Genomic DNA, 18501 nt, shown 5'->3' with positions numbered 1-18501 from the left:
ACGTCAGCATGACGTATGAGTGACGTTAGCGGTCAACAGTCCGGTTGACTGGTCAAAACTGACACGGGGGACCCACCTGTCATAGACAGTGGGTTAACAGAAGATTAAACTAATTAATTTTTAGTTAATTAACTACTGGGCCCACCTGTCAGTGAGTGATTAGATTAATTAATTATTTTTATTTATAAAACATTTTCCTTTTCTTTTTCTTTTTTTATTTTTGCGGCGGGGCCCGCATGTCAGTGGCTGGGCCTGCCCAGTCAGTACGTTGACTGGGTGGACCCAGTCAACGGGGCCCACGGGCCCACTGGCAGTGGCACTGGGGGGGGGCCCAGGCCAGCCACGTCGGCGGCCGGCGCCGGAGCGACTCCGACGAGCCAAACGCGGCGGCGCGGCTCGGGAGGGGCGCGGGTTTCACACACAGGGGGTCTGCGGGGTCGTGGCGGGGCGCGTTCGACGCGGCTCGGCGCCGCGCGTCCAACGGTGGTGGCCGGAGGGGCTGGAACGGGCGGGGGCGAGCGCTTCGAGCTCGCCGGCGGCGAGGTGCTTCGGGCGAGCAACGGCAACGTTAGTTCGGCGCGAGATCGGGCAAGCGGAGGAGCTGGGGAGCATCTACGTGCGGTGGGGAGTGCTGCGGGCTTGAGCCCATGACCAAAAGGTCACCGGAGACCCGCCGGCGGCGAGCTCCGCGGTGCGGCGTTCGGGCGCGCACGGGGAAGAAGCTAGGGGGCGCGCGAGAGAGAAAGGACAGGGGAGGAGGGGGGAGAGGCTCACCGCGCGGCACACGGAGGCCGGTGAGAGCTTAGGAGCAGCAGGTCGGCGCCGGGGAAGAAGGGGGTCGCCGGCGTCCGAAGTTGAAGACGAGCTCGGGGAGGCCGTTGCAGTGGCTCCGAGCTTCAACGGAGAGGCGGAGGTGGTGTAGTCGAGGGCGGCGACGGCGTATGACACGGCGAGGTGGCGATTGGGGCACGGTGGCCGTGTGAACGACGGGAACGGCGGCGAGCGCGTCGGGCGTGGGGAAGGGAGGAGCGGCGCGGATCTGGGGGGGGGGGGTAGAGAGAGGCGCGGAGGCCGAGAGGAGAGCGGGGCGAGTGGGAGAGAGGCCCGAGGAGGCGGGGGAGCTGGCGCCCTTATCCTCCCCGTCGCCGGCGAGGTGGTGCGGCGGGGACGGCCCCTGTTCCGACCCCGGTCGGGGGAACAGGGGAGGGGGCGAGCGGGAGAGGTGGGCTGGGCCGGGGGTCGGCCCAGTCGGGCCAGGGGTCCAGTGGGGGGGGAGGGCCTTCTCCTTTTTTTTCTGTGTTCTTTTGCATTTTCTTTTTATTTGTTTATTTTCTTTTCTGTTTTATTTCATTTAAAAGTATTTAGGTATTTTATAAAAATGTGTTTTCTCCACCATAATTACCAGTGTATTATTTGGCACCCACCGAACATTTTTGTTTAAATTTTTGAAAACTTTTATTTTCCACTTTGATTTTAATTGAAGTTTGAACTAGGAGTTTGAAAAGAAATGTGATGCAATTGTGATCAAGCCCTGTTTAGCAACATGATTAGCCTAATCTCAGAGAGTTACTGTAGCATGATTCTCGGGGTGTTACAAGCCAATGGTGTGGTGACGATCCTTGTGCTCTTATTGCATCATGGCAATGATGTGCATGATCGGTCCTCCTCGATCTAGCCGTTGACGTGTTCTGTAACTACTTTCGGATGTCTTACCGAAGGGTATCTTGATTGGATAGAATCTGGTTGTGCGCGTCCATATCAGCTGACGTGGCTCCAGGAGGGCGCGGTGCAAAGCTCTGTTGTTTTTTTGACACCATGAGACATGTTGGCATCTCGATTTTCATGCAACAAACAACGGCGGAGAACATCTTGATGGCTGAGATCGGAGGATCAGTAAGGTAGAGGGGCAATGAAGACGATGGAGTTAGCCAGGTGTTGATAATTTTCAGTAGCAGAAGTGTCAAGTGGGGGTGGCAGCACTGGAGGATTTCATTTTGGGTGGTGCTCCTCGGGTGCCAAGTTGTGACTTTCAGGGTGAAAACCTAGGGACTGACCTTTATTGGTTGTGCATGGCAATTGCATTGTTGAAGGTATTGTTTCGAGAACTCGGTCTTTCTCCAGGGTGAAAATCTAAGATCTTGGACCAGGGGACGACGGTGCTTGTGCACTGTTTCCTTCTTGACGGTGTCGCTTCTGGATACCTTTTATTTTCTCGGGTACTGTCTTTGGTGGTGCACTGCTGCTGAGAGGAGTTGATTACTGTGGCAAGGCCTTTATCTTTTTCCTTTATTTTTTCTTTTTTTGGCCATGTGCATCTTGGATGTCTTTGTAATTTCTTGTTGGTGCAGAGGCTGGGTGTAATTGATATCTTCACCATATTAATATATTCGCCTTTTCAAAAAAAGTGACAAATTCTCGAGCTATCAACATGTTCCTTCAAATCCTGTACCTCTCCTTCTTCCATAATCACAAGTATCATTCATTCCTTGACCTCTACTTGGTCCCCATCCTCCCTTCCATGACCTCTGCTGCGGCCGCCTTCCACTAGAATGAAGTCACCCCACTCGATTGTTTCCTCGTCATGCTCACCATTCCTGAACATTCTTGATGACAATGACCAAGTAAACCATAACTGGCACAAAAACATTTGGGAGCTTTTCATACTTCACCTGATACCACTCTCCTTCACACACCCCTTTTTTATGGACACAAATCGCATGAGCGTGTGGTTAACATTCATCTTGACTCACAACTGAACAAACTCTCCAATAAACTCTGCCGACAACTTGATCTTAATTTCAACAATTACCCCTAAGGTTTTGCACATCCCTTTAATGATCTTATCATGCAAAAAAAAAATTGTCCGATAATTTATGCACTTGTGCCCAAACGACAACTTTGTCGAGCACCGTAGCTCTAGGGTTATGAAAGCCATCATATTCCTCCATTAGGAGAGCTTGATTCCTCAAGAACCATGGGCCCATCACCATTGCCTTGCTCCAATCACATAGACAACCAAATTGAATTGTAAGTAAATTATCACCAATTCTCATCTAGATGGCATATTTTGCGGTGTTACATGCTTGCCTCATGTCCGCGAGCAACACGCTAGGGCTAAACCCTCTCATTGGGTGATCCTTCGCAATAGCTAAACAACTTCCCATCTCAGACGGGTTTGTGATCTCTTTTTCTCCAAAACAAACTCGTCTGCATCCTCCTCGTGCAGATGAAGCTGACCCGACAATTCCTCTACCGGATCCTTCAAAGTTCCGCTTGATTCTCATGTCTCCCCCAATGAGTCCTTATCTAAAAATAGAAAATAGCCTCAAAGAGCACCCATCCCTAGCCGGCCTCCATGAGGGAGAAATTCTTGGCGGCGGAAGCGCTTCAGAGGACGAGGAAATCCTAGGTTTCCTAGTAGAAAAAGATTTCAACGTCTTTCTTTTCTCAATTAGAGCATCTACAACAGATGATGAAAAATAGGGCACCCAAACAAAATTTAGGACAGGGGTGAGAAGGATTTTTGGCACCAAATATTTTCCCGCCGTAGTAGATGATGCAAAAGTAATGCCCTGAAATATATCACGACCGCCTTTTGTATATAAATCAACTGTTGAAGCAGCGGTTTTGATGTAAAAGGACTCCTTTTTCTGGCGGTCCTACCTGATCCCCGGCTGCGCTAAAAATTTGTGGCAGCCACGCGACTGATGTAGGCATTTGGGACTAAAATATGGGACTGCCCTAAAAATTTTGCATCAAGATTTGGAGATATATCATCTGCCGGAGCACCTTTTTTTTATGTCCAAACGCCCTAAAAAGAGCATCTGCCTATTATATGTCATACCTTTTTTTCTCGACCCGATGCATACATCATCTGTTGGAGATGGTCTTAGCACAATTTCAGTCTTAGTAAGCTAGATGTAGTCTTTGCGACACGTGGTGGCCAGTATGAAGCGACAAAGCGTACTTCAAAAGTTGTTGTTTTTCTTTTCTTTATTTATCTTTTTTGAAACTACTTAAAAAGGTTGGGTTTTTTTTTTGGAGGGGACTTCAAGGTTGGGTTTTACCTGCGGGCCAATGCCATCTACGCCAAGTCTTTGGGCCGGCGACTTTGGGCTCACAAAAGATTCACTTGGTTAGGAAATAGCCCCATACGGGCTTAGCTCTCTAACCACGGTGAGCCCACTTGAGATGTTAATTAAAACCCTAGCGATACGGTGCTTGTTTCCTCGTCCTCGTGTAGTCGTGCGGCGGATCACCTGTTCCCGGCGGGATGCGCCGGGGGCTAGGCGGGACCAGAGGGGTCCGCGGAGCAGGCCGGCTAGGCGCGCTCCCGGACGAGGTCCTCCAGCACGTGCTCTCGTTCCTGCCGTCGCGCGAGGCCGTGCACACCAGCCTGCTCGCCCGCCGCTGGCGCCACCAGTGGAAGTCCGCGCCGGCCCTGCGGATCACCGGCGCCGACTCCTTCAAGAGCGCCCGTGAACTCAACGACTTCGTCAACTACCTCATCGCCCTCCGTGGCCGGCCGCCCCTCCACGCGTGCGAGTTCGAGGCCTGCGAGGTGTACGACTACGAGGACTATGATGAGGGCTCCCAAGACGACGACGGCGAGCGGTCACGGTACACCGATCTGTGGATCCGGTACGCCTTGTCATGCCACGCTCGGCTGCTTCGGATCAGGGACCATGACCCTAACAACGTTGATCCCAAAAACGAGGCTCCGCTGAATGTTCTGCTTGAGACTCCCATCTCCTCCCCGCATCTCACGACGTTGGATCTCGATGGTGTGATCTTCTCGAGCAAATACTCTCTGGATTTCTCGAGTTGCCCGAACCTGGAGACCGTAAAGATGCACCGTTGCTCCTTCTCAATCATATGCTGCGACGGTCCCATCAAGGTATCTTCGCAATCTGTGAAGTATCTTAGCATCACGGACTATAATTTTCCTCGTTATGACAAGAAGGGAGCTCTCATATCTGTCCCAAACCTCGTCTACTTAGAGCTGGGTAGCGGCCGTGGCAAGGTTCCTACGTTTGAGTGCACGCCGTCGTTGCTAGCAGCATCTATCAAGCTTGATGATAAGGATGGTTCCTTCCTCCTTGAGCGCTTGTCAGCTACCATTAATCTAGAGCTCATGATCGAGCCTCAAGCGGTATGTTAGTGTTGTATCCACTGAAATTTTAGTCTCACTTGACATCCGTGCTGGATCTACTATGTCTGCTTACTAATCACACCTTGGCCAGTCTGCTGCTTTCAGGAAAGAACTAATACGGTGCACCACATTTAGCAAGCTCAAAACTTTGTCACTAGATGATTGGTGTGTGGAGCCTGATTACAGCCCACTACTTTACTTTCTCCGGCGGTCACCAAGTCTCGAGAACCTCCACCTCCGACTATCTAAGGTATATATATTTCCTATGATTTATACATTTTCTCCCGTTGAACTTGTAATTTAATTGTTGATGATTGTGGTAACCTATACAGAAATATAAACATGCCGAAGAAACAGACGGAAGCTACGCTCCAATAGAACCGTTTTTGGCATCAAAGAATCTTAGGGTTGTCAAGATCAAATGTCTGGCCCAAGATGAGCGTGTTCCCAAAATTGTGAAGGTCCTGAGTTCATGTGGAGTAACTGCTGAGCTAATCAGCATCAACAAAAGAATTTGGTCTTCCGACAGTAAGTCAAACAATAATTCTTCCGAGATTTTGAAGTTTATGCATTCAAATGCCATGTGTGTTTAAAATTTTGCAACAAATATTTTTCAAATTAATTGCACAACTAATGTGTAAATAATAAGCATCAAAGGAAAAAAAAATCTTGTGCCGACAATAATTCTGTTAATTAGTAGTCTTGGTGAATTTTAGTTTTGAATTCCCATATATGTTTATATGAAATTTACCAATGTGCATTTGTCAAGTTAATTGAACAACCAAATACGCCAAACAAAAGCCAACTTACCCTTGCCTTCATGTTGCTACGAAATAATAACTTTCTTCTTTCTTCGCACCATTTAAATCAAGTGGTATGCGAGTCTGATTAATTGCACATTCTTTTTATATTTGTACAGGATCATATTCAGATTTAGAGGAGTCAAATTATTCACATTCAGATTCAGAGGAGTCAAACTATTCACATTCAGATTCAGAGCAAGAGCAATCGGATTAAACGCTTGGAACGTTGACATGAGTTTACTATCTTCCTTCGACCCAAAATTTCTAGTTGTCGAGTCAAGACCTTTTTTTGTTCAAAATACACAAAACTAGAGATATGGATGCAACTGGGATTTGGTTCATGTGTTGAACATGAGCCCATGTTATTTGCTTTATACTTTTGGACTTTTTGTTTAGTCACACGCATGTTTTGTGCTTCTCCATTACATACCACGTCTTTTCTTTATGTGCGAGGCTGAAGCCATTTTGAGTTTGTGCAAGACTAAAAAAACCTAAAACCATAGCCTTCCCGCCGGCAAGTACCGGAATCCACCGCGCCATCATGGCCCTAAGGCCACAAGAGACAAGGCAGGGCGGCGGCTGCATGGCGGGTGGCAGCGGAAACCCTAGCGATGGGTGCCCTTGACCTTTGTTAGCTAACTTGTAGTCCAAGCATGGCCCTTCACTATGGATGGTTCTTAGCATTGGTCCCTCAAATTAAGCAAATGTGAGGAGGCAAGGGAAAGATCATGGCAGAGCCGGTTAACATTTTTTTCCTTCAAATAAATGACAAAAAGGTTGTTCCAATAAATAAATATAAATAACTAGATAAATAGAAGGGTCAACATGCGAAGCAAGAAATAGCCATATACAAGTGCCTAAAGGTGGTGGACAGATATCTCTGAAATCCACATATATGCAGAGAACTCAAGGAACCAATTTGCGCTACCAGATTGTTCTCTTCTCCGGATGTTGATAGCACGATATTAGGTCTTAGCTTGGGATTGTTCCATCTCCCTTTTCAACTTCAAAATGTAATCTCTCCTACTTAAGTCGATACAGATATGGTTCTTACGAATCTCATTGTGCTCCTTAACTTTGGCCATTTAAACTTTGCATCACATCAGGTCGTGACTTGCAGATGATATCAGTAATGATGCTGCTTACCTTTGTTTGTAGATGAGCCTCCTTGAAAGCAAAGGGTGATTGAACTGGCCAAAGTGTTGGCTGATGCAGGCTGTAGTGAACCTAAGACATGACGAGGAAGGGGGTCATTCTTAGCTTTGTTTGCTTACTACTGTTTTGTACACAAAATAACTTCTGCAAGTCATTTTTTTAACACAGTACAGTGCAGACGCTCATACACATGTACACACTCGCCCCTATGAATATATTCACACACAACCAACCCCTATAAGCACATCCGAGATACTGAGCCGGCACATTGTCTTGAGACAATCGCAAGACAATGTGCCTGCTCAGTATCTCGCATGTTCTTATAGGGGTTGGTTGACGAGAATATCTTGTCTCACTGAAAACACATCGCCGGAAAGCCTAAAATAAATCCAGAAAAATATGACCTCCAATGCCAAGTCTAGGACATGAACCCTGGTAGGTTGGTTCCACCATAAGGAATCTAACCATTCAAACTACGCTCATTTCGCAAAAGTACTTACGATGACACTAGCACACCTCTTCAGGTCATTTTGTGTGTGCAAAGAGCACTCTCCCCCTATCTCCCTCCCCCTCTCTGGTCTTTTTTTGAGTGGTCTCTCTCTTTGGAGGTGTAACCCATGGTTGCAGAAAGAATATAGACACACTCACTCTCTCGTAGTTGATTGGGCCCAAAATAGCCTGGCCAGCGCACGCCCAGCCAGACGCACGTACATTGAGACCCAAAAATCTCAAAGAGAAAAAAACACAAAGGATCCCAAAAAATTAGTTGCTGCTAAATTCCGGCCAGCCGCTCGTCCACCAATCAAAATCAAATTGACACCCGCGACCACACTGACGTCCTCTCCTCTCCTCGGCCTGACCCCAGGTCTCCCCTCCCTCGCCGACTCACCTTGCCCATGCCTCTTTGGCTAACCCACTCTAAGTTGGTCCATGGCATGTGGCAGACGTTGTCGAGATGCTGCATGTCTAGGAAGAGCAGGAGAAGTTGCTACCATTGTTGGACGTTTTAAGCTCTCCAACTCAGACATATATCGTTCAACAAACATGTGCATTGATAGAGGGCTCTAAAAATTCCTTCATGTATCGCTTTCCGTCTGGCCGTCCATATTGCCCATATGGTAACCACAAGTTTGACCAAAGTGTCATGTGATAACGATTCAGACATAGTAAAAAGCCATTGTTCGGCACTTGGCTCTCTTGTTGCTATCATGCGTTATGCTAGATCATCATCTACCAAAGCCCAAACACATAGGGACATTGAACACACTACCAATGAATGCCGCCATGAATCCACACCGCCACGTAATAACTCACAATTATCAGTGGTAATAGACATCTTTCTTCGGCAGGCGTCCTGATTGGGATATTAGGTCTTAGATGTTAGGTTTGGCCGCGATGCCTGTTTGGTATTAGGCCCAGACTATCAGCGCCCCTTCATCAACTGGATAGGAGTTGCGACAGATGTTGTGTAGACGGTGGCTTTAGTCTTACTGTTGTATGACTTTGTAAGGTCTTGTGTCAATAATTAATAAAATGGCTGTATGCATCGTCCAGATGCAGAGGCCGTGGGTCTTCCTCATTTTCTAAAAAAAAATAGACATCTTTCTATGGTGGCAAATGTCTTTCTATGGTTTCAGCTGTAAACTGGCGGACCATATCCAACCTATCACCTTCGAGGCATTCAATCTTTTTTTAAGTCCAAACACGCCATGTTTATTAATCAACGGGAATGTTCACCAAAATAATGGGAATGTGCACCAAAATACAACTATAGCAGGAGTCAGTCGGAGCCAAAGATGTCTACCTACACTGAGGCCTAGAGCAATTCCATAGAACACAGGGCATTGCCATCTCCGCCAAGTCATCTGTGGGTCAGATAATGGGCTAGCAAAAGAATTAATTGGTGAGGAATAGCCATACGGGCACAGCTCAACCACGGCCCATTCGAGTTGTTAAAACCCTAGCGATACGGTGCTCGTCTCCTCATCCTCGTGTAGTCGCGCGGCGGCATTGGTCGCCATCGTGAGCTCGCGGATCACCTCTTCCCGGTGGGATGCGTCAGGGGCTAGGCGGGAGTGGGAGCAGACCGGCTAGGCGCGCTCCCGGACGAGGTCCTCCAGCACGTGCTCTCGTTCCTGCTGTCGCGCGAGGCCGTGCACACCTGCCTGCTCGCCCGACGCTGGCGCCACCAGTGTAAGTCCATGCCGGCCCTCCGGATCACCGGCTTCGACTCCTCCAAGAGCGACCTGAACTCAACGACTTCGTCAACTACCTCATCGTCTTCCGTGACAGGACCCCTCTAAACGCGTGTGAGGTCGAGGCCTGCGAGGAGTTCGAGGATGACGGCGAGATGTCCTATGACAAAGACGGTCCCGGTACACCGATTTGTGGATCCGGTACGCCTTTTCGTGCCACGCTCAGCTGCTTCGTCTCAGTGACCATGACCCCAGTAACCTCGATCCCGAACACGAGCATGTGGAGAATGTTGCGCTTGACACTCCCATCGCGTCTCGCACTAGTAGAAAACAGGGCTTTGGTTCAGGCCTGGCCAGCCCATTAGTCCCCGTTCAAGCACGAACCGGGACCAATGGGGCATACGTCTCGGTTCGTGAGCCCAGGGGGCCGGCCGGGCCTCGTGGGGCATTGGTCCCGGTTCGTCTGGACCCTTTTGTTCCGGTTCCAGACACAAACCGGGACCAAGGGGCCTCGCTCCTGGCCCACATCCATTTGTCCCGGTTCATGGCTGAAACCGGGACCAAAGGGTGGCCTTTAGTCCCGGTTCCAGCCACGAACCGGGACCAATGAGGTGGCTATATATACCCCATCGACGGCGAGCAGAGAACTCCACACTGCTCTGTTTTTTCTGGCCGGCGAGGGGGAGAGCTTTGTGGTGCTCTAGCTCACCTCCTATGCACATGAGGTGTTCGATGAAATGCCCGAGCCACACTAGTTAAGCTTTCTCCTATCAAGCTCGACCTACAAGCTCCATTTTCCTCGAGATTTGTCTAGGTTTAGCGGTCCGTCACGTCCCGTCCCCATCTTCACCACCGTCGATCGCCCGCGCCGATCTCGTCGCCGGCACCACCGTGGTGAGCCTCTTGTTCTTATCTTTTTTATAAAAGGAAAAAAATTCTTACTTATATGATTAGATAGATACTTGTCTAATTTTCATACTTTTATTATTGCTTGTTATTATATAGTGCGATGGTTTTGGTATCCGCCCCCGCCGGCCCTCGTCCTGTCTATGATTCGGATGTGGTATATATTATCTTTTATAACTATTTGGTTCATTTATTGTTTATGACAATTATGCCGACCAACGTGACATAGATTTTATTTATCTAGGAGGTATGTGAACCGAAAATTCCAACCGACCCTATTGTCGAGAGGTTAAATTAGGTGAAGAAGAAAACAATTACTTGAAGAAAATAATAAAAAAAATTGAGGAGGAGAAGATGATCTTGGAGTTGCATGTTGCAGATGTCGTCGATGATCACAAGATCAAGATGGATGCAATGCGCTTGAAGATTAGAAAGATTAAAAAATATGCCATTCATACCGAGGCTTGGTATCATTATGCCGTTGGATCGATTATGATCGCATTTTGTTGTTGCATTGAAATGTTTTACATTGTTTCAATGTATGGTTTAATTAATTAGATGTTCTAGAGAGCTATATGTTGTTCAATGAGAACTATGTACGTACTTTGGTTTTAATGTGACGATGAACTTCTATTAATTTGGTCACTTATCTATTCATGATGTCCTGTAATGGTTTTTGACACACTTAATTATATATAATGCACGCAGATGAACCGACAATGGATGTACGGTAACAGACGCACCTCCGAGTACATTGAGGGCCTGCATAATTTTCCCGCAGTGGCTGAGGTAAACAAGCAGAATGGTTTTATGTGCTGTCCATGCCCTAGCTGTGGGAATACGAGGTCTTACACTAACTCGAAAACCCTTCACACCCACCTGCTTTATAAGGGTTTCATGCCACACTATAATGTTTGGACCAAGCACGGAGAAATAGGGGTTATGATGGAAGGCATCGAAGAAGAAGAGGACGATGACAACTATGTGCCCCCTGAATACGGTGATGCTGCAACGGGGGAAGCTGCTGAAGATCAAGAGGAACCAGATGATGTGCTCGATGATGATCTCCATCGGGTCATTGTTGATGCAAGGAGACCGTGCGAAAGTGAAAAGGAGAAGCTGAAGTTCGATCGCATGTAGAGGATCACAAAAAATGGTTGTACCCCAATTGCGAAGATGGCAACACAAAGCTCGGTACCGTACTAGAATTTCTGTAGTGGAAGGTAGAGAATGATGTGCCTGACAAAGGATTTGAGAAGCTACTGGAAATTTTGAAGAAGAAGCTTCCAAAGGATAACGAATTGCCCGACAGTACGTACGCAGCAAAGAAGGTCGTATGCCCTCTAGGATTGGAGGTGCAGAAGATACATGCATGCCCTAATGACTGCATCCTTTACCGCGGTGCGTACGAGGATTTGAACACATGCCCGGTATGCGGTGGATTGCGGTATAATATCAACGAGATGACCCTGGTGATGTTGACAGCGAGCCCCCCAGGAAGAGGGTTCCTGCCAAGGTGATGTGGTATGCTCCTATAATACCATGGTTGAAACTTCTGTTCAGAAATGAAGAGCATGGCAAGTTGATGCGATGGCACAGAGAGGACCGTAAGAAAGACGGGAAGTTGAGAGCATCCGCTGACGGGTCGCAGTGGAGAAAAATCGAGAGAAAGTACCGGGCTGAGTTTGCAGGTGACCCAAGGAACGTATGGTTTGGTTTAAGCGCGGATGGCTTTAATCCTTTCGGGGAGCAGAGCAGCAATCACAACACCTGACCCGTGACTCTATGTATGTATGTAGAATCATTACAGACAATGTTCTGGTGGCTTATGAGAGCTTTCAGACTACTAAAAATAAGAGGGTAGGAAAAGAGGGTTTATGCGCTATCAAGCTTGATATGCACAAAGCTTACGACCGAATTGAATAGCCTTTTTTGAAGGGAATTATGTTGAAACTTGGTTTTCAGGAGAGATGGGTAAACCTTATTATGAAATGTGTCTCTGCTGTTGAGTATAGAGTACGGATTAATGATGAAGAAACTGAAAGTTTCAAGCCTACAAGAGGCCTAAGACAAGGTGATCCATTATCCCCCTACCTTTTTCTTATTATGCACGGAGGGCCTTACTGCTCTCTTGGCGCATGGGGAGGAGATTGGGAATATTTCGGGAGTTAAGGTTTGCAGAGAGGCCCCTACTATCACAAATGTCCTTTTTGCGGATGACTCGTTGATCCTCATGAAAGCTAATCTACAAAATGTAGAGACACTTAAATCAATCTTGGATTTATATTGTGTTGCATCGGGACAAATGGTTAGCGTTGAAAAATCTAGCATATTTTTTAGCCCAAATACGAGTGGCGACACTAGAGAGCAAATTTGCTCAATTTTGAATATCATGATCGAAGCTCTCAATGATAAGTATCTGGGCCTGCTTGTGCATGTGGGGTAAGATAAGACTAATTGTTTCCAATATCTGATTGACTGTATTGTTATGAGAATTAGTGTCTGGAAAGAAAAAATCTTATCCACTAGAGGCAAGGAAGTTCTTCTCAAGTCTTTTGTTCAAGCTATCCCAACTTATGCTATGTCGGTCTTTAAAATTCCTAAAAAAATTGTAAAGGAATAACTGACGAGATGTCACATTTTTGGTGGGGTGATGACAACAACCAGAGAAGGATGCATTGGATGGGGTGGTGGAAAATGCGTGTCCTGAAAAGACAAGGCGGAATGGTCTTTCATGACATTCGTTGTTTTAATTTGGTGATGCTGGCTAAACAAGCTTGGAGTCTTCTTGAGAATCCAGACTCCTTGTGTGCCGCCATTTTGCGAGCTAAGTATTTTCCTGATGGAGATTTATTGAATGCAAAGTTAAAAAAGGGATCATCCTTCACATGGCAAAGTATTATGGCGGGAGTTAATACCTTAAAACATGGTTATATCTGGCGAGTTGGAAATGGTCAAAAAATTGATATTTGGGAAGATGCTTGGATCCCTAACTTTGCTAACATAAAAGTCATCACTCCAAAGGGGCAACATTTGTTGTCAAAAGTGTCGGATTTCATTGACCCCTTTTCGAACGGGTGGGATGAGGATCTTATCAGACAGACCTTGTGGCCCATTGATTCACAACAGGTCCTTGCTACCCGTCTGCCTCAGTTTGATATGTCAGATTTTGTTGCCTGGAGTCATACTAAGAATGGGATTTGTTCTCTTCGATCTATATATTTTGTTGAGTGGGATCATCAACATGGAAGGAAGCTTCGTCATACTAATGGAATGGCTCGAACTAACTTTAATGCAATTTGGTGTAAGATTTGGAATTTATCTTGCCCAGCGAAGGTGAATTTTTTTTATTTGGCGGATGCTGCATGGCACTCTTCCATGTCGTGTTACGCTTGCCAATAGACACATGAAAGTTTCATCTTTATGCCTTTTTTGAGCTTCTGGTTTAGAAGACAGAAAGCATCTGTTGTTTTAGTGCCAGAAGGCAAAAGAGGTTTGGAGAAGGCTTGGTTTAGACGAGATTATTGCCCAAGCTTGTGAAGTTGATCGTGCGGGAGAAGCGATTCTCGGATTTTTGTTACACATGCCTGACCAAGATTTATCTATTATGGGGTTTCAGAATATTCAGGAGATGATTGCCACTACGTCTTGGGAAGACGTAAACTACACTAGTAGAAAAGAGGGCTTTGGTTGGGGCCTGGCTAGCCCATTAGTCCCGGTTCAGTCACGAACCGGGACCCATGAGGGGCATACGTCCCGGTTCGTGCGTCCAGGGGGACGGCCGGGCCTCGTGGGGCATTTGTCCGGTTTGTCTGGACCCATTTGTCCCGGTTCCAGGCACAAACTGGGACCAATAGTCCTCGCTCCTAGCCCACAGCCATTGGTCCCGGTTCGTGGCTGGAACCGGGACATAAGGGGGGCCTTGAGTCCCGGTTCCAGCCACGAACCGGGACCAATGAGTTGCCTATATATACCCCATCGCCGCAGCAGAGCACTCCACACTGCTCTGTTTTTTTCTGGCCGGCGAGGGGGAGAGCTTTGTGGTGCTCTAGCTCACCTCCTATGCACATGAGGTGTTCGATGAAATGCCCGAGCCACACTAGTTAAGCTTTCTCCTCCCGAAGCTCGACCTCCAAGCTCCATTTCCCCGAGATTTGTCTAGGTTTAGCGGTCCATCACGTCCCGTCCCCATCTTCACCGCCGTCGATCGCCCGCGCCGATATCGTCACCGGCAGCACCGTGGTGAGCCTCTTGTTCTTATCTTCTTTCTGAAAGAAAAAAAATTCTTACTTTAGATAGATACTTGTCTAATTTTCTTACTTTTATTATGGCTTGTTATTATATAGTGCGATGGTTTTGGTATCCGCCCCCGTCGGCCCTCGTCCTGTCTATGATTCGGATGTGGTATATATTAGCTTTTATAACTATTTGGTTCATTTATTGTTTATGACAATTATGCCGACCAACTTGACATAGATTTTACTTATCTAGGAGGTATGTGAACCGGAAATTCCAACAAACTCTATTGCCGAGAGGTTAATTTAGTTGAAGAAGAAAACAATTACTTCAAGGAAAAAATAAAAAAATTAGGAGGAGAAGATGATATTGGAGTTGCATGTTGCGGATGTCGTCGATGATCACAAGATTAAGATGGACGCAATGCGTTTGAAGATTCGAAAGATTAGAAAATATGCCATTCATACCGAGCCTTGGTATCATTATGCCGTTGGATCAATTGTCACCTTGATTGTGATTATGATCGCATTTGTTGTTGCATTGAAATGTTTTACATAGTTTCAATGTATTGTTTAATTAGATGCTCAAGAGAGCTATATGTTGTTCAATGAGAACTATGTATGTACTTTGGTTTTAATGTGATGATGAACTTCTATTAATTTGGTCACTTATCTATTGGTGATGTTCTGTAATGGTTTTTGACACACTTAATTATATATAATGCACATAGATGAACCGGCAATGGATGTACGGTGACAGACACACCTCCGAGTACGTTAAGGGTGTGCATAATTTTCTCGATGTGGCTGAGGCAAACAACCAGAATGGTTTTATGTGCTGTCCATGCCCTATATGTGGGAATACGAAGTCTTACTCTGACCGGAAAATCCTTCACAGCCACCTGCTTTATAAGGGTTTCATGCCACACTATAATGTTTGGACCAGGCACGGAGAAATATGGGTTATGATGGAAGACAGTGAAGAAGAAGAGGACTATCACAACTATGTGCCCCCGAAATACGGTGATGCTGCAACGGGGGAAGCTGCTGAAGATCAAGAGGAAACAGACGATATTGTGCCTGATGATGATCTCTGCCGGGTCATTGTTGATGCAAGGAGACAGTGCGAAAGTCAAAAGGAGAAGCTGAAGTTCGATCGCATGTTAGAGGATCACAAAAAAGGGTTGTACCCCAATTGCGAAGATGGCAACACAAAGCTCGGTACCGTACTGGAATTGCTGCAGTGGAAGGCAGAGAATGCTGTGCCTGACAAAGGATTTGAGAAGCTACTGAAAATATTGAAGAAGAAGCTTCCAAAGGATAACGAATTGCCCGACAGTACGTACGCAGCAAAGAAGATCATATGCCCTCTAGGATTGGAGGTGCAGAAGATACATGCATGCCCTAATGACTACATCCTCTACCGCGGTGCGTATGAGGATTTGAACGCATTCCCGGTATGCGGTGCATTGCGGTATAAGATCAGACGAGATGACCCTAGTGATGTTGACGGCGAGCCCCCCAGGAAGAGGGTTCCTGCGAAGGTGATGTGGTATGCTCTTATAATACCACGGTTGAAACGTCTGTTGAGAAACGAAGAGCATGCCAAGTTGATGCGATGGCACAGAGAGGACCGTAAGAAAGACGGGAAGTTGAGAGCATCCGCTGACGGGTCACAGTGGAGAAAAATCGAGAGAAAGTACCGGGCTGAGTTTGCAGGTGACCCAACGAATGTATGGTTTGGTTTAAGCGCGGATGGCATTAATCCTTTCGGGGAGCAGAGCAGCAATCACAACACCTGGCCCGTGACTCTATGTATGTATAACCTTCCTCCTTGGATGTGCATGAAGCGGAAGTTCATTATGATGCCAGTTCTCATCCAAGGCCCTAAGCAACCCGGCAACGACATTGATGTGTACCTAAGGCCATTAGTTGAAGAACTTTCACAGCTGTGGAATGGAAAAGGTGTACGTGTGTGGGATGAGCACAAACAGGAGGAATTTGACCTGCATGCGTTGCTGTTTGTAATCATCAACGATTGGCCTGCTCTCAGTAACCTTTCAGGACAGACAAACAAGGGATACCACGCATGCACGCACTGTTTAGCTGACACCGAAAGTATATACTTGGACAAATGCAGGAAGAATGTGTACCTGGGCCATCATCGATTTCTTTCGACCAACCATCAATGTCGAAAGAAAGGCAAGCATTTCAAAGGCGAGGCAGATCACTGGAAGAAGCCCGCCATGCGTACCGGTGATCACATACTTGCTATGGTCAATGATTTACACGCAATATTTGGAAAGGGTCCCAGCGGACTATCTGTTCTGAATGACGCTGAGGGACGCGCACCCATGTGGAAGAAGAAATCTATATTTTGGGACCTACCCTACTGGAAAGACCGAGAGGTCCGCTCTTCAATCAACATGATGCACGTGATGAAGAACCTTTGCGTGAACCTGCTAGGCTTCTTGGGCGTGTATGGGAAGACAAAAGATACACCGGATGCACTGGAGGACCTGCAACATTTGCACAAAAAAGACAGCATGCCTCCAAAGCAGTATGAAGGTCCTGCCAGCTACGCTCTTACCAAAGAAGAGAAGGAAATCTTCTTTGATTGCCTACTCAGTATGAAGGTCCCATCTTGCTTCTCGTCGAATATAAAGGGAATAATAAATATGCCAGAGAAAAAGTTCCAGAACCTAAAGTCTCATGACTGCCACGTGATTTTGATGCAACTGCTTCCGGTTGCATTGAGGGGGCTTCTACCGGAAAACATCCGATTAGCCATTGTGAAGCTATGTGCATTCCTCAATGCAATCTCTCAGAAGGTGATCGATCCAGAAATCATAACAAGGCTAAGGAGTGATGTGGCGCAATGTCTTGTCAGTTTCGAGCTGGTGTTCCCACCATCCTTCTTCAATATCATGACGCACGTCCTAGTTCATCTAGTCGACGAGATTGTCGTTCTAGGCCCCGTATTTCTACACAATATGTTCCCCTTTGAGAGGTTCATGGGAGTCCTAAAGAAATATGTCCGTAGCCGCGCTAGGCCAAAAGGAAGCATCTCCATGGGCCATCAAACAGAGGATGTCATTGGATTTTGTGTTGACTTCATTCGTGACCTTAAGAAGATTGGTCTCCCTAAATCGCGATATGAGGGGAGACTGACTAGAAAAGGCACGCTAGGAGGGGACTCAATAATATGCAGGGACGGGCATTCTTAGTCTCAAGCACACTACACAGTTCTACAGAACTCTACCCTGGTGATCCCTGATAATCCCCAAGTGCAGGGAATCATCGTAGCAATTTCCGAAGGTGGAAGTGATAAGTATGGAGTGTCGAACCCACAAGGAGCTAAAGGTAAGAAAAATATTCTCTCAAGCCCTATCTGCCACTGATACGACTCTACGTACACCGAACGTTTGTTTCGAACTAGAAACGAAGAATAAAACTAAGTTGTGGGTATGAAGAGGATAACTTTGTATGATATCGGAGAGCTAAAATATAAGAGTAGGTGCTGTTATCATAAAGTTAGTATATGTTACGAAATATTATAAATAGCGAGTGTGGAATAATGGTGGATCGGTGTGCAGAATTGTCCTAGGCAATTGTTAACAAGACCGGTAATCACTATTGCAGTTTCATATGAGGGAGAAGCATAAGCTAACATACTTTCTCTACTTGGATCATATGCACTTATGATTGGAACTCTAGCAAGCATCTGCAACTACTAAAGATCATTAAGGTAAAACCCAACCATAGCATTAAAGCATCAAGTCCTCTTTATTCCCATACGCAACAATCCCTCTTACTCGGGTTTGTGTTTCAGTCACTCACCAACCCACTATAACCGAATCATGAACGTATTGCAACACCCTACAGCGGGAATCCCTCACGCTTGCGCTACACGGAGGGCACCATAGGACAGCACCAATGTAAAACATACAACTCATACCAATCTAGATCATCAATCAACCCAAAGACAAAAGATATCTACTCAAAACATCATAGGATGGCAACACATCATAGGATCATAATATGTGGCATAAAGC

General features: G+C 46.6%; 1 protein-coding gene across 1 annotated transcript; it reads left to right on the top strand.

Annotated features, from left to right (window-relative positions):
- The first annotated feature begins 4273 nt into the window (after nucleotides 1–4273).
- LOC109735975 (F-box/LRR-repeat protein At3g26922-like) lies at nucleotides 4274–6169 on the top strand. The gene is made up of 4 exons (XM_073504573.1): nucleotides 4274–5152; nucleotides 5244–5402; nucleotides 5485–5680; nucleotides 6072–6169. Exons 1-4 carry the CDS (start codon nucleotides 4274–4276, stop codon nucleotides 6167–6169), a joined length of 1332 nt encoding a protein of 443 aa, XP_073360674.1.
- Nucleotides 6170–18501: the final 12332 nt, after the last annotated feature.

The sequence above is a fragment of the Aegilops tauschii genome, chromosome 7 (assembly GCF_002575655.3).
Source record: "Aegilops tauschii subsp. strangulata cultivar AL8/78 chromosome 7, Aet v6.0, whole genome shotgun sequence".
Taxonomy (NCBI): domain Eukaryota; kingdom Viridiplantae; phylum Streptophyta; class Magnoliopsida; order Poales; family Poaceae; genus Aegilops; species Aegilops tauschii.
This window is presented reverse-complemented; position numbering and strand designations above follow the sequence as displayed.